At 42.6% G+C, this 21,677-nt stretch overlaps 1 protein-coding gene and 3 non-coding genes across 4 annotated transcripts in view; 2 read left to right on the top strand and 2 right to left on the bottom strand.

Annotated features, from left to right (window-relative positions):
* Positions 1–21,677, bottom strand: part of pard3aa (par-3 family cell polarity regulator alpha, a) — a 312,866-nt gene that overhangs the window by 275,259 nt on the left and 15,930 nt on the right. The window contains 1 exon segment of the mRNA XM_068710318.1: positions 4,547–4,648. Coding sequence (XP_068566419.1) covers positions 4,547–4,648 — 102 coding nt within the window.
* On the top strand, positions 2,139–2,210 carry trnaw-cca (transfer RNA tryptophan (anticodon CCA)). Its single transcript has one exon. It is a non-coding gene; the product is annotated as a tRNA-Trp (tRNA).
* Positions 8,925–8,996, top strand: trnaw-cca (transfer RNA tryptophan (anticodon CCA)). Its single transcript has one exon. It is a non-coding gene; the product is annotated as a tRNA-Trp (tRNA).
* trnaw-cca (transfer RNA tryptophan (anticodon CCA)) lies at positions 16,209–16,280 on the bottom strand. The gene has a single exon. It is a non-coding gene; the product is annotated as a tRNA-Trp (tRNA).

Genomic DNA, 21,677 nt, shown 5'->3' with positions numbered 1-21,677 from the left:
TCGAGTTGGCTTCTGTGTCAGACAATGAGTTTGTCTTGTGCGACAACAACAGTTTTGAAGTTTTATACACCATTTTAAATGCTAATGCGATGGCCCAATTTGCCTGTAACGACCATTAAAGTTGAATCTAATTTGATGTAATTAGCCATATCACACCCATTTCATTTCTTTATAAACTCATTTCAACAGACCCATATTGTGGATTTCTTTCCTAAGGCCATCTCCTAACCAGGAGTCATTTTAATTGCCACATTGCCATCTGGTGAACGGATGGAGTGTCTGTATCACAGCCATTTCGTAGTCATCAGAGGTATTTCTTTCACACTGAATGAATTTTCAAAAGTCTAACCTGAGGCTCTTGAGCTAGATGAAAGTTTGCGCCTCCTTCCTAGACACTCTTGACTGACTGTATGAGCTTGTATCATTTGGCTAGAGGCTCATTCACTCCTGCTGATAGTCTTGCTTGAAATTATCAGCAGTTTGTTTAAACCTTTAAAAAAAACACACATGAGACCACAGTCTCTCCTTCCCGCTGACAAACAGCTGTAGATTTCTGGGTATTTGCTTCACGTGGATAACAAATACACATTGAGGTTCAACTGTATAGTTGGGATTCTGGTCTGAGTCTTGTTTGACATTCTGAGTGTGTATTCTGTGAAGCTAGACGAAACCTTATGTCCAAGCACCATTGTGTTGCTATTGGAGTTCATATCCTCATTGTACTTGATGATATAAGTATCTTCTCTTATATCACTCCAGTACTCCTAGAATGTAGCTAGTGGTTTTTGTTATAGTTATCCCAAACCACAATATGTATTTGTTTCATTCAATTTGTAGTACGGTTTAATAATAAACACTGAAGAGTTGCTGCTATTCACACAGTGTGCTGCTATCTGCAATGCACCAATACAGAGTATATGAGAAGTGTTTTTACGTCCACTGCTTGTCCCGCACAAGCTTTGACCCGGACATCATTTGAACACAGTCGCCTGTCATCTGGAGTCAGACCTCCTGAGTCCATCCTTGTACAGCAAAGACAAGAGGACACAGACAGACATGTGTATAGAATAGAAAGCACTGTGGATCTCATAGCTGGTTAAAGAATACTCTTTACAGATCTAGATTCAAATAGTCAAGCAAAATAGTTTGTTTTTTTATAATCAACTGGCCTTGATAAAAAAAAAAAAAGAAGTGCTCCTCTTCTGCATAACACTTCACACTTCTGTCCAATTGGTGGCAGTAGAGCACCAGAACGCTAGTGTGGCAACTTCCAACAAACATCAAGGAAGCCTTGAAAATCTAGACAATTACTCAAAACACATGCATCACTAGTTACAAATATAGAACAGGTAGTGTTGGGACACCATGGACATGACATTCAAAGGTCCTGTGTTTGTGCTTTCTGTCTAAATCAAGCTTTTCAGTCAGCTCAGAGAAACAATTTCCTCTCCATAACCTCTATGATCTGAGCAAAATACGTCACCGACGAACCTCATCATTTCAGTAGCATTATCTTTATGAGGAAATAAATGTAGTCATTGAGCTCAACTTCACGATCAAACTAAACTTGAAGCAGCAAGGGGGACATTTACGCAACACAAAACCAAAACTAAAACTAACCGAATGTGTAAACACGCTCTCATATTCCTGGTGCCTGTGACACGGAAGTTAGATCATCGGTGTGAAGATCTATTGAGCAGAGACAGACAGGCTGCAGCATGCAGCTCTATGACTGCATACGAATCACAGCATGAAAATCAGACAGCTCACATTTACTCCACACACACACACACACACACACACACACACACACACACACACTCGGCCTGGATGCTCCCAACGGTAGAGTCACCGAAACTGGCAGAGTGACGACAGTAGTTTCTACATGAACTCCCCTCTGCTCTGTTTACAAGGGTAGATGTGAAACCACGTATTTACATGAAAAACATCAACAGCAGTCAGTGAACGTGAGTATCAGTCTGGTGTACCACTAGAAAGGGGTGAAATTGATTGAATTTCTTTACAAATGTGGCACACTGCAGGCAGGAGGATAGGCAGGAAGCTGTAAAGAGCTGGAATAGATCTGCAATGGTAGCCATGTAATGTCAACAGAGGTTAGAGGTGATAGTCAGCTGCAGGACCTTGTGGCGCAACGGTAGCGCGTCTGACTCCAGACCAGAAGGTTGCGTGTTCAAATCACGTCAGGGTCAAAGATTTTCGCATCATCAGTTACACTACAGGAAGCTACAGCTTCACTATCAAATGAACAGCAAGGAATGTAAACATACGACTGATGCGGTGCTGATGGTCCTTCCATATGACCATACCTCGGTGAATATCTTAATAATAGATTATCTTAATAATCTTATTAGGGCTAAATGGATTCTCTCTTTTATGATAAACTTTAAACTTTAACGAATGCAGGTCCAACGCCGTCACATTGACAATTAAATGGAGGCCACACACTAACACATTGAATACTAACACAAAAAGTACCAAAATGAATAAATAAATAAATAAACTAAACCATTGTCTAAAAACACACAGCCAATTCCAGGTCAAATCAAGCAGTAGACCAACATCAATAGGCTGAGTACTGCACCCATAATAATAGGAGCAGCAGGATCATTAATGGGTTAAATTCAAAGGCTTGGTTAAGTCTGTTCCTGCCTGTATGCATGAGTAAAACAGGGACAGAGGCAGTAGCTGATAGGAAGAACTGGACAGACTGGATTTACTGCTAACAACTATAACAGCACACAAAGAAGCAAACACCCACACACACACACACACACACACACACACACACCGGGATAAAAATCATGTGCATAGGGCTGTTCCTCCGGCGTGAAGTTCGTTGTCTCGGCCAACATCCAGAGCTATGTACTCTGAGTCATTTACAGCAACTACCAACACAGTTCTACTACAGTATGTCAGTCTTGTGACTAGCTGTGGTTTATGTGTTAGCCTGACTGACGTTGGTATGATTGACAGTATGATACAGGTGCAGAGCAAACTCCAGAGCTGGAACATAACCTGTACAATATCACAATGTAACTGATCAAAGCGACATACAAATATGAATAGATAATCAAAAAAAGATCTGCTCATATTGTTAATTGTTAGGCTAAAATTGTGTTGATGTCATGTAATAATCTGTCACCAGTGGGATGTAATGAGCCCACACAGCCACCAGGGGGAGCAGTTATTCACAGCATGGGGACAAATAGAAGATAATGAAAAGGAGAGAATATATGTGCCAAGTAGTCTTCAATTAGTTCAGTGTAACTTACAACTGAATTCTTTCCTTCTTTGTGTTTTGTCGGTAAAGGACCACATCGGACGGATGAAGGAGAGGAGAATAGAGTGCTTTAGACCGCAGGTGCAAAACAGCTGCATTCACCACTGATCCCACCTGATGTGTAACCACGGCACCTACCACATATCCATTATATGGTGTGTAGAAGCACATGTACACATACTCGTCCTCTTACTCATACACGGTTTCTCAATCATCTACAGATGCACACACACACACACAAAAACCGAAAAGCACTTGCGTGTCAAACAGACCAAACTGTTCAGATCTGAGTTCAGAATTGAAAACCTTGCATAGCAAATGTGGGAGATGTATTTTTCAACATGAAACTGCAGCTCAAAAACACACTGTGTTCTTAAGAAGTACATCTTTTCAGATTTCACAGGATAGAGACATCAGATATCCTGAGAAACCTGCAAACAGATAGGAATCAGAGACAACACTTTCAATTGAAACCCACTTGTTTCATCACCATTTAGAGGAAGACGTTATGATGGCCCTGTTGGCTTTAAGCTAACATGTCTTTGAAGCCATGATGAACCCAGATCAATCATTCACGTCATCTCACCAGCACCAGGATCAGCTAAGGGATCCTGGTGGTTGAAAGTCATTCAAACCATTTCCCACTCGCAGAGACACAAAGAGGGGTTACAGCTCACTAACTGGCCACACATAAAAGCCAAACAGCTTGTGACTCAGGTGTAGTCACCACTGTTCCCGTGGGAAGGATGCAGTGGGATTGTGGGTAATCATTTACAGCTGGTCTTGGGGGTGGGGTGATATCATGCTGCCTATGAGATTTTTTCCCTCACACACCATTATACTGCAAAATATAGTAATACACAAAACCTCACACACACACACACACACATCAAAGAGGAGCCTTGAATGCAACACAGACCACTGCACTGTATCCTTAAACCCTCCATGTATGAAAGCAACGTAGGTGGAAATGATCAAACAGGGAACCTGGTGATGTGCAGTGTTAAGTGTTCTGTAATGTTTTAGTAACGATGAGGGCGTAAAAGCAGGCAGGTGTAATCATCAGCACATGTCATTGGACCTCTCTGTTGTGCTGCCAAAGAGTGCAGACACAAGCACACTATTTTTTGCACAAGGAAAAAAGCTGAATGGAAACGAGAAGAGGTGGTGAAACGGGACATGACGGTTAAAATATGCAAACGCATACTCCCCTTATCGCTCAGTTCCTCACACACTTTGACTCACCCTGTCTTTGTCGTCCACCACATCGCACAGCATGTCATCCAGGTCCAAAATGCCTCCATCTCCATGTTCCAACCTGTGGACCTGGACCCAGTAGCTGGGGTCCTGGAAGGAAAAGAGAGAAAGTATTAGCTCTGGAATAAGATTAGCTTTATTTGCACCCTAAAGACTCAGGATTTGAAGCCTTATGTAAGTGAAGCCATAATACATGTTAGCATTGCCAGGCCAAAGGAATTAGCAGCTTGTGTCTCCTGAAGGAATCAGCTGATCCAATCACCACGTGGCTCAAATAATGATCCGGTCAGCTGGCACACAGGGGCTCTGACATGGTTATGGATGGATTGACATCATTATAGCGGATATGAAATATTTGAATCTCCTACTGGACGGCCTGCAAAGAAAGCCTACGCCTCATGCCTTCCTCCAGGAGTATAAAGAGAGAATAAATATGATACAGGCACACCAGGAGGTGACACGTTCATCACTTCTTATGGTAACATTCACTGCGTAGGCGGTGACAACACTCACTATGCACTTCAAAAACTGTCACCCTTTTTTTTCTTTTTTTTTTTGCATCAGCATATGAATATCATTCATGCATACGTAATGTCTTCAGGAACAGCATGTAGTGCAGGTTAAGTCCTCTCCATCAACTCAGCACATCATACAAAGTGGAATCAATCCAATGTGACCTTTTTCGAAAGAGAAACATCAATAACTGCTTTTCTCAAATTATGATGAAAGGCTGAATGTTTCTATTAGTTTGTGCTTTATAATGATCACAGACATGAACCGTTCTTCTCACTTAACGCTGCATCAGATAGTGGCCGGTAGGTAGCGTGCCACATGGGGGTGCAGGTCAATAGTTGGAGAGGTGTGAATGTGTGACTACATGTCCATACGTCCTATAACGACACAATTGCATACTGTATGCAGAAGATAACGCTACTTTTCACAGCATTGCCTCAGCATATTTACACACATGCTCATGTAAAGGCTCATTAGTATGCTGTGCTGCCCTTCTAAGGCAGAGAGTATTAACGACGGAGGCAGTGAGGTAGGGAACATAATGGGAGGAAGTTTGCACGATGGCTGGCAAATTTTACACTGAAATATTATCACTGTCTGTCTGTCGACTACTAACATTCATATTGGAATTAATATAATGCATTTATTTTGAAATGAAAAGTACACTTGAGTCAAAACCTTATATGGCTAAGCTAATTCTGCTAGCTGTAGAAGGAGTTTTTTCTCTATTAGGATGTATAAATGATACATTTCTATGATATGATAGATATTCATGATGATGAAACAGATTCAAGTCTTAACTTCTCCAACATAGTTACTGCTTCTAACCGTTATAGAGCAGTAGAGTTTTTGGAAGGAAATTACTGGATATGTGAAGCAGCTTCATAGCATGAATGTTGGACAATCTGTAAATACTGTGAACAGAATATTGTTGAAGAAAGACGAAAAATAAGAAATAAGAAGTTGAATATGAATAAAAGTGACTCTTTCCCTCCATTGGTTCTCTTTTCTCAGTCAGACAGGAGGCTAAAGAGTAACCATTCAGCTCAGTGGCTGTCCTTCCTCCTTCCTCACTCTTTTGTCTGGATTCTGTTCTCTATTTTCTTCCCTCTGTCTCTTCTCCTCCCAAACTGAGCTGTCTTCGGGCCTGTGGTTAAATGCCTTCATGCACGGCTCTGTTGTACTCAACTCCAATGCGGTTCACCAGGCAAAATGGTCCAAATCATGAGGGGAATAACTGTGTGGTATTTTCCTTTCCTTCTGAGGTTATTAGGAGGGAGACGATGGCAAGTTCATCAGGGGCACTCCCAAATGACAAGACACGGAATCAGAAGCAAAGAGAATGATTTAGTTCCCATGTTAGTGAAGGCCGCTGAAAGATGAATGAAACCTTTCAAAAACAACACCACAATACCACCACTATATATATATAACAAACTACTGACAATCCAGAGGAAGAAAGACGCAGCAAAAACGACATCTCTGGAAGTCATTATAAACCACAAAGTGACCCTCAGCATTAAACAGGGGGAAGAAATGTCCAAATGTTGACACGCCCCATGTCCGTTTGGCATGGTCCTCATGCAGACTTGTTCCTCGGATGGATTATGAGGAACAAATATGTCTCTGACAGAAGCTCAGCCGCATAACTTAATCCCAGAAATGCACTCTGGGCGGAAGGAAAGCATTTAACGTTGACTGTTTAGATGTGACTTGGTTGAAATGTCTGTTGGGAGCCAAGTCAGTGGTGCTTTGACTCCAGCCAAGAACGATCAGTTCATCACGACAGTAATAGCAGAGAATTCATCACAGGCTGGGATTGGGTTGGATTTTGTGTTTTAGGGGTCATCTCTGAATGCTTTGGTGTAAATACCACCCACACACACACTTATAACACTTGTATTCTTGTATTAGTCAGACCTCCTATGAAGATACAGCTGTTCATGTTAGCCATTCAGCTCACAAAAAAACCCAAAGGTCAAAGCTCTGTTTAGCTTACTTCTTAGTATCATTCATTGTTTCTCTCCGATCCTTAAGACCCATGCTACTTTTAAGAACATATCTTTTTAGTGTTTATATACTTTAAAACAGGATCCCCTTGAACCTTGAATCATATTGAAATATGCTATATGATCTGATGAATTCGTAGTGGCATCAAGATAACTATAAAGATAAAGATTAATATCTAGTACACTCTTTGCTACCGTGGAGTTTGGCAGTAGTTAAAAAAGTGAAATAATCTTTCATCACATTTAAACACACATGGGCTTAATCAGAAGTGGAACTATGGAAGCCAGTAGAAATGGACTGAAGAGAAACAGAGGGAGCCGATCCAACAAAGAGTGCATTGTGACAGAGTCATTAATACTACTGCTGAGCTCGTACAGTAACAGAGGGGAGGGAGGACAGCCCAGGAATTGATAAAGTGTCAGCGCACTCAGCAGTCCACCATCATCTCTGCTACGAAATCAAAACAGTGTGCAAGAACGGCTCGTCATGGTGAACTATTTATTGTTATTATTTAGTTTCTAAAACAGAGACAATGGGCCACTACTGCATTATTTCATTAACAAAGGGACAAAACATATCTGACTTGGAGAGTACAGCTTCGACAGACAGTCTGAGCCATGTGTGTGTGTGTGTGTGTGTGTGTGTGTGTGTGTGTGTGTGTGTGTGTGTGTGTGTGTGGGGTTGGATCAAATAGTGAGTGAGTGAAATGTGAGAGCGGCATATATCTTCTCCACCTCACTGCAATAAGGATAAAAAAGATTATTGAAAACCTGTGGAAACCAGTACAACTTGTAATTAAAAACTCACTAAAGTTACATCAGTGGCTTGTGAAGTGCAACATTTAGAACCGGCGCTGAACCTTCTAGGGTCACGAGTGTCATTTACCGTGATACAATGTGACTTTTGACAGCTATGGCAACATACTGCAGCACTTGCTTCGAGAGATCCCTTTCATAATTTAATAAATGTCATCGCTTGACAAATGTATCTTCAAAACATATTTCAAATATTGTCGCTGGAGTCAAAAGTAAAGGGAAGTAGCTTGGATTGCCTTTGCGTGTGAAAATGGAAGATCTGTTTGGCAGAATGTCGCAAAATGCTGCAGAGGAACATTGAACGTACAGAAAAACAAACATGGTGGCTTTACATGCAGTCACAGGATGATCCCTACTATGATGGCCCTGAACAGATCTGCAGGCTAAAAGACGTTTGTGTTTGTCAAAGCAGATATGAGCAGATATGAGCAGATATGAGCAGATATGCAGGATGTGTATTGTCTGCCCGAGATTTAGCTCCTGCCCCAGTGACCTGTTGAGGCACTAGTCAGCATTATTCATCCATTCATACATTGCATGAGACACACCACCCGACTAGTCCGATCAGGTATCCTCTGAACTGATCCACTGTAGAAGGTGAGGGAAAACAGTGAGGTGGTTGTTCTCTGTGACACACAGACACACACATACACACACACACACATACACACACACACTTGCGACATAAGCTCAGACAATAGCTCTCTTCACCCCATTATCTGTGTCTTTATACCAGAGTGGGTTGCCTGTTCCTGTCGAAGACCACACAAAGACTGGTGCCCTGGAGGAAAGTGGAGAAGGGAGGAGGGTGTGTGAAAGTGTGTGTGTGTGTGTGTGTGTGTAAGTGTGTGTGTGTGTGTGTGTGTGCGTGTGTGTGTGTGTGTGTGTGTGTGTGTGTGTGAGAAAGAGAGAACATGTGGCCGTGTGTGCTTTATGATCGCTGCATTAGCTCCTGCAAGTGTTCCAATTCCCACAGGGAGGAATATCAGCAGTTAGATGTGCCTCTCAAATGTCCAGTGTTACAGCAGGACCTCGTGGCGCAACGGTAGCGCGTCTGACTCCAGATCAGAAGGTTGCGTGTTCAAATCACGTCGGGGTCAGGAGCTTTTAAGGGCTGAACAACCTTGCTGCTGGAGGCAATGCAGCAGGTCACAAACATAATCATGGGAAGTAGAATTTGTGCGCTACGCGTGTTAATGAGGGTGATGCCATCAAGCAAAGATGACGCATAGATATATTTCTCATTTGGAAATTGTCCAAGCATTTGGAGACGATCCCGCAAAGAGAAAAAACAAGCGGCGTGTGGAAACTTAACAAACCAGTAGCAGCAGATTACACGACAGATGTGATGTTCTAAAGATGGCATCAACACTGTAAACAGAAAAAGTGGGAGATATAAGATAACTACTAGTACAATACTGTGTTCATTCTCATTGTTTTATAGGAGGTAGAGTTTCAATGTAATCAGTGTAGTACGTTGCAGAAAGAGAATGAATGTCTGTAGTAACTGTGGACAGCCATTTTATACCAGATTTCTGAAAAATCAAATTTCAGAGTGATCTGGGTTAAAATCCCCTCAGCAAAGTGAGATGAGTAAACATGGATTTGTGTAAAGCTCAGAAGAGATCTGGAAGGGGCTTTAGTTAAACAGCACATCATACAACCTGCACTGATGGCGCAAAATGACCCCGACCGCAAGCATCTGGGGCAAAAACCTGAACAGTTTCTGGTACAGATAATCAACAGCAGCAGGCCTGGCCCGAGGTGTGGCTATGGTAGTCAGTGGGGGGGGTGCCTCTAAGTCTAGCTCTGTCTCCATCAGCACCACATACCCACCCCTACTGGTGGTCTTAGCCCCAAAAGCGGCAGCAGGCTCTGCCAACTGCACAGCACCACATCCTCATCCCTAGTGGTAGTACCAGCACCGCCTCTAGCGGCTTGTGTCCCTGCACCCATCAGCGGTGCAATGCACCCGCCCCAAGATGCAGGAAAACCCGAGCCGTAAGCATCGGCAGCCCATCACACTGGTGGATCTGACCACAGCCCTTGGTGTTGAGGTGTCAATTTAAGCAATAGAAGCAGTTGGCATGTCATGACTGCACAATCTCCAGAGTGTAGGCCCCACTATTAAGCTCTGACCTCTGACGTCTGGGAGAACAGACCTCCTGTGAATCATCAGTCTGAGCCAGTAGTTCAACCTCTCAACCTCCCACTTTTACAGTTTGCACTCTGCAGCACAATAACAGCTGTGATTTATGGAGTGTATGTTCTCCCCAGTGAGTCATAAACACTAGTGTCACAAAGGCTTTCTGCCTCGCTTGTGCATGAACACACGTACGTACACGCACCCGCACACACACACACACACACACACACACACACACACACACACACACACACACACACACGGATAAACACACACCTCCCTAGCTCCTTATCCTTGCCAGAACATTCACTGCTGCCATCAAAACAAATTCAAAATAGAAGATACAGCACAGTAGCAGGCGACTGTTACAACTACTACATGAAGTGCAGCTCACATGTTCTACACATGCATGTTAAATAAAAACAATGTTTTTACGAGGGTAAGTCCTTACATCTTAAATCAGGGGTGTCGGTGCATCATAGTTTGTTTGTTTCTTTAACAGAAAAAACAGAATAATGAATGATTATTAAGGACATATGTGATCAGGGCTGAAGTATATACACTCACTCTTCAAAAGTAACAGCAGTTGACGAAGGCACAGTTGATGAAAGGCAAACAAAAGCCTCAGATAATGTTCATTCTCTAAAAGAATGACTGCACTTTTATGTCTTTTTCATGTCTTTTTTCGTTGGCGAAGTAATGCGACAAAATGTCCTTCTTTAAGTATCTTCTTCTGTAGATTCATGGTCTCATGCAAACAAATCCTGGATGAGGAGTTTAGGCAGCTCTGTTATAGTCAAAATGTCCCTGTGGAGCTGGGGCAGCTGTGGATAAGCGGATAGCAGGGCCGTCCTTCAATCAGAGAATCGGCAGTTTGATCCCCGGCTCTGGCTCCTCTAGTCGCGTGTAAACGTGTCCTTGAGCAAGACACTTAATCCAAAAATTGCTCCCGTAGCTGTGCCTAGAAATGTGATAGAATCTGAATTGTAAATCGCTTTGGATAAAAGCGTCTGCTAAATGATTGTAATGTAATAAAGAGCTACTCCTAATTGACCTAACAGACAAGTTGGCTGATTGACATCAGACGTTGAGGGTGAGACAAGCTTTTGTCTGTGGGAGACAATAGTAGATTATCCAGTTGAATGTAGTTCACCTGGTTTGCTTTAGCTCACTATAACAGACACAATGTCCCTTCAGGGCATAACAATTGCTTCCAAGTGGATAATGGTAGTCCCAAACTGTGCACGGTCTGTCTGTGTGCAGATAGTAATGGGCTAGTACACTGAGGGAAGCCGTCCACCGGTATTCCTCTGAGACAAAGTCACCTCCAGGGTCTCTGCATTATTGATGCTCTGCCTGCACAAAGCAACCTGCAGAGTACAACACTGAGTGAAATATGACACCTCGCTACACACACATACATGCAGCTCTGCACACACTGGATGTTATCATAGGAGCACCACGTTCATAGTTTACAGCATGATGTAAAGAAGCAATACTGGAGACTCGACATCTATTTAATGGCCGTGAGGAACCTTCATGGTCTTGCTGGAATTTAAGTTTAAAAGATTTCTACACATTGTAAGACGCCGCTGAAACTGAGATTGGACATGTATGACACTAAACGATTTGGTGTCAGAGAGAGAGAAATGCATCTGCTCCACCTAAACAGAGGGACAAAGACAGGTGTGCGCACCACCCGCTGCTGACACTCCACTGTCAGGTGACAAAAAAGATTTTTCACTAAACGATTTGTTGCATCACTGCCCCATAGACCCCACTTATATCCAAAAACTGTTGTCTAATCACAACCCTACATTAATCTAAATCTACAGATTCAGTATAAATACCCTACTTATCACACTACTAAGAAATATTAGATTTTGCGTGACTAATTTGCAAATGTAGTCTATTGAGAACGATTTGCGTCTCCAAAATTACTAAATTTAAAGATGACCCATACTTTCAACACAGTGACATCTTCAGATTATTTCACAAAGCATATCAAGTAAAATGGATTTTTCATAGGATGAATCGACTTACAAGCATTTGTTTGACCAATAACAGTGAACTGGTTAGACTGCACTCAATACAGTTTTGTAAATACAAAGAGAGCATCCAGGACAGCCTTGATACGTCGACAATATTGGCACCCTGCTCTCAAAATTGGGCCAAATATATATTTACAAAGTCTCCAACTTCCTTCTCCTTCATTCCTTGTCATTGTTCCAATAAACAACGCACTTCATGATGAATCATTCAGCTCGTGCAACCATTCAGTTGAATGTGCAGTATGTGGGTTAGTGGCTCAGTTGCACTAAACAACATCTTGCATTTCGACTGAACGAAGTGCTCAGAAAGCCCCAAAAAAAACAAGTAGTCTGTTCATGAATTATTATTCCCAAATACTTTATTGAATGGAAACAAGCTAAGGTTTCCCACACAACTGGCACAAATGCTCATTTGTACTGAGAAACATCATTTTAATGAGAGAGGCGAGTACAAGATGAATGCCTCTGTAAGATGGATAGGTTTGTAGCGCAGGCACATATGAAAGGCTCAAAGAGATATATGGATGTTTCTTTTGGCCAACATTTCCCCACATGTGCACCAAGCGAGTGGCAGTATTAGTGCCAGAGAGGTTAGCGAGGGATCAAGCTGGTAATACAGGCCGGCCTGTCGAACGCCGAGCCAAATCCTGCAGCCTCTTAACACGGAGACCCCGCAAATATCCGCCACACCTACACACACACTGAGCCAGAGCAGAGACTACCGTCAGGTCTCTGGAGTCTCATTCTGCTGTGGAGGGGAGAGAGGCAGAGAGCCAGAGGAAATATCCTTCTGTTACTATAAGTCAAAGGATCGGCCATTCTGTAGACAAATGGCACACGATTTTCTGAGCTTTCTGATTAGGGAAGAGATATATGCTTAGATCAACCTGAATGGTCTGCTGCTTGAACAGGGGATTTGTAGTCCCTAAACCTTGTTTCTCCAGGACTACAACTGCACACAACACATGAGAAGTACAACGTGGAAAGCTGAGCATCTGGCCTGGATAAAAAAAAAAACAGGTTGGACTGCCCTGTGTGTGTGTGTGTGTGTGTGTGTGTGTGTGTGTGTGTGTGTGTGTGTGTGTGTGTGTGTGTGTGTGTGTGTGTGTGTGTGTGTCCGCACAGGACCAGACATACTGCCTCATGGCTCAGCGTGAGCTGCAACTGCCGCTGCGATGAAGGTTTCACTAACAAATTAAAAGAGACATTATCACACGAGGATCTCATTGAGTAGTTTTATAATGATACATCATTAAGCCAATTTAAGAGTAAAGCTTCAGACAGGATGTCCCAGGGATTAAGAGGCAGGAGAGACTCTTTAAAAATGCAGCAGATTGTTGTTGTACAACAGAGATTTTCGGACAGTAAAAAAAAATATATATATATATATATATAAATATATGAATGAGGCCTGGACTATGAACTGTAGACAGAGGCTGTAGAGGTAGCTTGTTTGGGCAGTCAGCCAGCTTTATTCCATTTGAGACAAGTGGTCGTTAGCAACAGCGGGAGGGCTTTACACACACACACACACACACACACACACACACACACACACACACACACACACACACACACACACAGTTACTGTCTTGGGCATCAAAGACTTCCGAGAATATGGGACAAGCAAGGTAACATGCATGATTTGGCAACTGGGGTGCACTAAAGAGAAAGTCATGTCTAATTATATGCAATTATAAGCATGAATGCTAAAGCTAAAAAAATACTTAAATATGATAAAATAATATAAATGTAGCCCTGGTTGAAGGACATCATAAGGTATACAAATGTTATGCTATTAATGACTTTGTAATGATATGGCTAGATCTAGTCTTTAGGGATGAAAAAGGGATGTTTTCTTCAGGAGTTGATAAAGACCGTCAGTTTCCAATGCTTATCACAAATCAACCCACAGAAACAGAGGGTGAGGGCGTGTCATGTTACTGCAAGGAGATTTCACTCTCAGACCCTGAGGGCGACGTCCCATCCAGGCCATCTGCTCGGCCTTGGCCTGTGAAGAGGAACAGACAGATTTGGATGCAGATGTGACATATCTGTGTGTTATTGTATGACTGATAATGTCAGGAACCTTTGCCAGAATTTAAAGAAACTGCAATCCATCATTCATTGCCAGGGTGTAATTTTCTTGACACACTTTAAATGTTTAGTCATAATTCAAGGGACGAAATGAAAAGTGCAAACATGCCAGTGCCGTCGTGCAACACTATGAGCGTACAGACACTATCAAAACAGGAAGAAGAGAACAATGAAGGAATCTTCTCATTTAGTTGTGCCACTTTGAAGTTATTGTTACTCTGAGCATTTCATATACAAAAGAGCCACACCGACAATAACAATAACTGAGCGACAGAATGAATCCCTGTAATATTCAACTAGCAAAGGGAAGACAACTTAGCTTGATAGCTTCTACTCAATAATGATGCTAATGTCCCTGAAAGTCGGTGTAGTCCCTGCAAGTTCAGAAAAACATGTTGAGAGACTCCTCGTCTACTTATAGAAGCGTCAGTCGGCACAATTTCGGCACACTTTGGTTTATTATTTCATAAGCACAGATGGGACCTCCAAACGAACCGAGAGAAACACAGAGCACGGGGTGAGTCACCGAAAACAGAGACAACCCGCAGTGGAGACGTCCCGAGACACACTGCAGATGTGGAACACAGAGAGGTCAGAAGAGACTTATGATTTGTGTTTGTGTGTGTGTGGGGGGGGGAGCCTGGGATCTAAATGTGGAACAAACATCATTATGTACTGCTTATTGTCTCCTGTATAAATAGGACACTGAATGTCAATGATCATGTTGCCAAAATGGTCAAACTGCAACTCCAATCCGCATACAGCGAACAAGAGTAAACTTCAGTCAATTTGTGACAACTTCATTGTTTAGACGCACAGGTTAACGTCGAGGATCTGTGATCCATACCGCGGGTGCTCACTGTACTCAGGTATTCACCTAAATATGTACATGCGTTGTCACTTTGAATGTCTAAATATTACCGAATATAAAGTGTCTATATTGGTGATTCAGGTTGGCGACTGTGTAATGGGACCTCACAGATCATGTCCAGTCTAGAAACCTTGACATGTACTGAGGAGTGCGCTGGTCATGGTTTGTGAAGAAGCAACAGACCATGAAACCCTCTTACACACTTTACACAAGAGCACACACACACCCCACACTTCACACCAGAGGAAGGAGGGAGGAGCAGTGCATTGAGAGAGAGAGAGAGAGAGAGAGTGAGAGTGTGTGTGTGTGTGTGTGTGTGTGTGTGTGTGTGTGTGTGTGTGTGTGTGTGTGTGTGTGTGTGTGTGTGTGTGTGTGCGCAAATCCCTGTAGGCTCAAGAACAACATGTGTAGAGCAGACATTGGGATCCCAGGAGTGTGAAGGCCAGCAATAGGGAGTGGCAACTGTTTGGTCTTACGTGTTGAGACAGTGCTCGCCACATCTGCACTGCAACTGTTGAGCACAAAAGTTGCTCTCGCAGTTCTCTACTGCCGCTTTCATACACTGCTGGTACATCCTACTGGAGATAAAGTAAACCCGTTTAACAACCAAAGCTGCTCATATGTCCACGTTCAGTTAGAAAAAAATACATCACAACCAACCCCGAGTCCACCCACTGCCCCACATCTGCCAGTGTATAGAAACACAAAGTAAAACTATTGCTAATATACTGAGAGTATTTCAAATGAAAACACATTACATGAGGGGATATGCATGGCGCATAATGTAAGAATGCTGCGTAGCAACTTGGAGATCAATGTAACATCGACACACAGCCCACTGTGTATTTACCCTCTTATTTATACTGTTATCCACTCTCACCTTGTGATTCTGGTTATGCTGAATGTCTGTACGCAGCATGCTGTAATTCATGCGTTAGGTACACTCTTAATTTGTCAGGTCTCTAGTTATGCAGCTCAGTAGCACTCTACGCATGTCAGAAAAGGTAGATATAGAAAGAGATCAAGCACATTACCCACAACTCCATGCGATCGGTCTTACCTCTTACTCCAGGGTAAGAGCTTATTTTGTATATTTGTTTTCAGTCCGAGGGTTTAGTAAACATTTCCTAAATGTGTTGAAAATCACTGACCCTGACATGATTTGAACACGCAACCTTCTGATCTGGAGTCAGACGCGCTACCGTTGCGCCACAAGGTCTGAGTGCTTCTATGGCAAAACTTCCTTTTCCAAACTGGACACGATACATTCCAGAGCCACGGACACATGTATAGAATATCAAAGTCACCATCATCACCATCTTTGTGTAAAGATAATTAACCTCTTTTTAGAGTTTCTAATGTAAAAAAAAAAAAAGAACTGCTGAATCTTTGTCAGGAAAAAAGGACACGCAGACAACGGACAGTCAAAGGGAAGAGGCAGGGAGAGAATGCTGATGAAAGCCACTTTCCAAAGGATTACTGGAGGAAAACATCCAAGATCCACAAACACTGACATATGAAACAGAGGGTTACAGTAAAGCGATGGACTCAAAAATACATGAAATGAAAACAATGCTGAAGACAGCTATCTAAAGACAAAAGACAAAGCGAAGACAGGCCAGATGTGTGTCTGCACTTGGAAGGAGGTGTGTTTGTGTCCTTTTCCAATAGTCTGGATGTAACAGCTCTGTTTACAGAAATATGTCTCCGGAGGATCTGTGTGTACCGTTTTTAGAAACAGTACAGAAACATACAGGGCATGCAGAGGTCTCTTTTTTGCAAAAGGACAGTATTGCCAGAAAGGACTGATGAAAGAAGAAGCAGCGTTTAACCGAGTACGTCTGCTCTCACCACACCTGGAACCACTCCTACCTTCCCCACAGCATGGGCTCTCATCACAGTTGCACACAACATAACTGGAGTTATTTTTGCACCAGTAAAAACATATATTATTTTTGTATTGAATTATTGATTGATCAGTACAGTGTGTTACATCGACGTTGCATGCGTTGTATATCCAGCACTGTACAGCAGCGACCCACTTCAGTCGCCTGACTTCCATTTGTTCTCTTCTGAGCCGACCGCATCGTGTAATTTGAGAAGCTTTTCTACATCGGCTCAGCCTCCACACAACAGAGAAGTGTAATTAACAGGACAATCAAGACCTCTTACTCGAGACATTTAACGACAGCTAAACCTGTCTAGTCCACGGAGGAAAGCAAGCACACGGATCATAGACAGAGCAGGAGAATCATTCTAAAAGTGAGAAAGTAACTTCTTATAATAATGTGTTCAATCATTCAGATGGACAGAGTAAAGTAAAGTAAGGAAAAGGGAATAAGTGCATGACAACACAACGGGTCATACCTGTAAGTTGTATTCTGTTTAAACGACGACGGGGGAATTAAATTAAACCACGTCACTATCTTGTACACCTTCAGCTCACTAAACCAAACATGCACTGAAGGTAATACAGGCAAATAACCCAAACTATGCTGAAGAATACACTCTGCAGAGGAAAAACACATCAGTAAACTCCACTAAACGGTGCAAAGCTGCCCTTTTATAAACACTTTCTATTTGCTTAGGCTATAGCTTTACTTCTGGGTTTGATTTACTAACAAACAGCATGTCAGCAACTAAAGTAAGGGATTTTCAGAGCACTCGCAGCTTAAAAATCTAGAAAGGTGAAAATATCCAGACCAGGATGAACATTAATATGTATTAACGCTTTGCCAGGAGCATTACGTCTCCTGGATTTCAGCCAAATTCATGTCTCACTGTCAAACAAACACGGGCAGATGGATGACGACCTGAAGCTTCACTGGATGAGATGTAGCCCCCTTCATTCCGCCAGAAAAGACGTGAAGAAGATCCACCGTTTAGCCACCTCTGCTGAAGCAAACAACCGCCTACTGTTGCCTTAGTGTGTGATTTTAGAGAGCATGCCAGCATCCGGGGAGCAAAAGAGGCGTGACGTTCAACACAACAGCATTGACGTCTAGTGTGTGTGTGTGTGTGTGTAGTCCTGTAGTGACCACACATCAACTTTTTTATTTATTTATTACACTACATTCATCCCGTTGGGGGGGGAATTTTTCTCTGCATTTGACCCATCCCTGTACCAGGGAGCAGTTGGCTGCCCATGAAAGGCGCCCGGGGAGCCGCTAGGGGGACAGTGTCTTGCTCAAGGACACTACGACTCAGCTCACGTCCCAGCCAAGGATCAAACTGCTGACCCTCCGGTTCCCAGACAACCCTCTTAGCCTAGTGAGCTAGTCGGCCCCAAAAACTTGGCTCTAGTACTACCTCCGCTGCCGGCTTGACGGCATAACAACTTTGCCCCCCCCCAATCCGTGTTTGTACCTTTTTATACAGAACAGCGAGGCGGAATAACGGCTTGAACAGGCTGTGTGTGAGGGGATAATGAGGCAAACTATCTGCTTTATGTACAATCTTAGGTAAAACTGGCAGAGACAAAAAAAAGAGAGCTGTGATGCGTCAAAAAAAGATTTTGTGACGCAGCGTTACAATCTCTGACTCCACATCAAAAGGCTGTATGTTCAAATCATGAGTGCAATAGAGCAAAAGGCCTCCAAAGATCAAAGCTGCCCACCAGGGTTTTAACATGACTAAGCCCCTTTATTCTATCTGGAGAGAGCCTCACCCGAAGAAAACTGAACAACCTGCTCAAACTCATACTTTACCAACATGGCGTCTTTCTCGTCTTTTCTGAGATGTCTCTATTATTTGTTTGTTAAGTTCTCTAATTGCTGTGCTGACAGAATACTCACCAGCACCTCCATTGAGCATCCAAGTGCTCATGAGATTTGTTCTTGTTTGTTCGAGAATTTGAAAGACAGCCAAATGATGCGTCATCCAAAGACAGATAAAAAAGATGACGTTATCGAGATGAATTCATTTAAGATCCAAGCGTTCACCAGGATTTTCATGTCCAATCACTTCACCCTGGGTTATTTTTTGTCCAGGACTAAGGTGCCAGTATCCCATTTTAAATTCAGGGTTGTGTATTTATGTTGCTTGAGCATGTATTATGTAAGTGTCACAGAGCAGTGGCTAAACTATTCTCTAATCTGCCATAGTGTTGACTACTGTGGTATGATAATAAATAGGCTTCTGCTTATCAAACATGAAGCAGTGCATGTGAATCCTGTATTAATCCAGACAAAGGTCTGCTGAGCACATGCACTCATTGAGCACTTCTCTGCAATGCTTTACATGTTTGTATGTGAAGCATACAGTCCTATAGAGATGCATCATGATCACAGCCCATGAAACGCGCAGATTAACATCCAGCAAATGATTCACAGGTGGCTGGACAGATTGGATTTGTGCTATCCAAGCATATCTCATAATTATGATGTGATTATGTTTGAATTCAGACATTGGAATCCCAATCATCTGGATGGAGATAAGGGCCAATGTGACACAGTCACTGAATTCAATCCAGTTTTACGTCAGTCTTGGTTTGAGATGTTAGGAACTGCGACTTGACGTGCACACATCGTCAAGCCGACTCAGATTTATTAAGATCATTAAGAATTATGCGATAATCATCTCAGAGTTACGACATCGTTTTTCAGGAATCATGACTAATTCTGTCATTAATCTAAAATGACAGGGTTTTTTTTAATTTTTTTTATTCCAAATGAATGCAATCTGCTTCTGTATCCTGGTGCGTCAACTCTAAGAGCAGCGTTAGGAGGAAACACACATGGCCACTTAGCCACTCGGCTGCTTTTCTGCTCCCTGTCTTGAAGCTTGGCAGCACAAACGGCATCCAAAGCCAAAGGCTGTCAGAGACACACTGTTAGCAGCCTGCTGGTGCAAGTGTGGAGACGTGTGTTTGTTTGCATCGCGTCACTGAATACACTTCCTGCATTTATGTCACTATTTTTGGACTCTGTGCAATTGTGACTAAATGCTGGAATACGGCATTATTAAAGTCATACCATGGGGTATGAGTAATGAGTAATGAGTAATTTGTCTCCAGCATACAAGAACAGTGACACACGTTTCCTCCTCTCCTCTTTAGAGCTGCGTAATATATACCCACAAATCACTGCCACAGCGTCTGTTTATCATCCAGGAAATATAATAATTCCAGTCACCATTAATCTACTTGGATAAATAAAGTCCCCCAAAACTCTGTGAAGTGTCAGAAAGAGGGAAAACCAAACCTCAAAAACACAATGTGTCTTCCTTGTGTTTCTACTTTGTAATTTTCCAATTTCCCCATGTTGCCCTTCTAACGGCATCCAAACATAATAACTTTATATTTAACTTTCACGGTACCCACCCACAGCTAATGAAGTGTCTGTGAAGCGAGAAGCAGTGCCATTCAAGATGTGCACTAAAAAGAGAAAAGTTCACGTGGGTGAAGCACAGAAATACTGCGCTCATGTGGGTTTCATCATGTTGCCACAGCGTTATGTTTAGGAAGTGAGACGGGGGACAATATTGAGTATGTCATGTTTCCAGGCTGCGACTGTTATGCCCTGTTCCTTCAAGTCTTACTACTACTACTACTACCACTACTACTACTATTTCTCTCTATTAGTACTAACTACTACTTCTCTTTCTCCTGTTAGCTAATGGACTAACCATGCAACCTTTAAAACCTCAAAATGCATTGCACCATGACCACCATCAAGGTCTTCGCTTCGATTTCCAAATATCTTACCAAATGTCTCCGATGTCTTCTCAACATTTAAATGAAATGTATGATCAGATAATGAGTGGATTGTGTGTATGCAATCGCCTCTCAATAGATGGACTCTTTGACTGTGAGCATAAAGAAAAAGAGATACTTTTAAAGACGGTAATAGAGAAAGAAAGGATAGAGAGAGAGAGACAGAGAAGAAGAAGAAAACATGATATAGAAGCAGAAGGGGTGAAAAAATACAGGAAACCAGGAGGAGGGTGTAAGAGGAGGATAGAAGAAAGGAGGAAGACAACAAAGGGAGGTGACGAGAGGGGAAGGAGGTTGAGAGAGAATAAAAAAAGATGTTGAGAGAAAGCACCGGAGGCTGTGCTGCAAGGTTAAATCTAATGAGCTCAGTGTTTATCGACGAGTGAATTAGGGACACAATTACGCCGGGGAAAGTAGAAATTTTCACACACGTGCATGTGCAGACGCACATCCAGTCTAGGTAATTTCAGAACCTGCTGATGCTTGAAACAAAACTGTAATATAAAGCAACCTCAATACATTTCATTCTCTTTGGCTGTGCGTGAAGACAGGATGTCGCTGAACTGAAACTAACCTGCAGCGGTCGATTCCAACCAGCTCAGAGCTACAAGTGTGAGGGACATGGACACTTTGACTTTTCACCATTCCCCATGGTGACAGCAGAGTTGTTAGTGTGCTCCATGTTATTCCATATTCTGTTTTCTCCTTCTCTCTATGATGTGCCATGAGCCGACACAAACTGCAATGAACAAATGCAAAATGCTCGGCCCTCCACCCAGCACTTTCACTGAGGCTGTTCTCAGTCAGTGAATGATGGAGGAGAGCCCATCAATCTCTCTTTAGGACCACCAGAGTTGAAGGCGTGGTGTGAGAGGAGAGCCACTGAAAACGGCTGTTTCACCT

Source organism: Cebidichthys violaceus, unplaced genomic scaffold (assembly GCF_023349555.1).
Source record: "Cebidichthys violaceus isolate CVI_PGR_0920_01 unplaced genomic scaffold, fCebVio1.0.p SCAF_15, whole genome shotgun sequence".
Taxonomy (NCBI): Eukaryota; Metazoa; Chordata; class Actinopteri; order Perciformes; family Stichaeidae; genus Cebidichthys; species Cebidichthys violaceus.
This window is presented reverse-complemented; position numbering and strand designations above follow the sequence as displayed.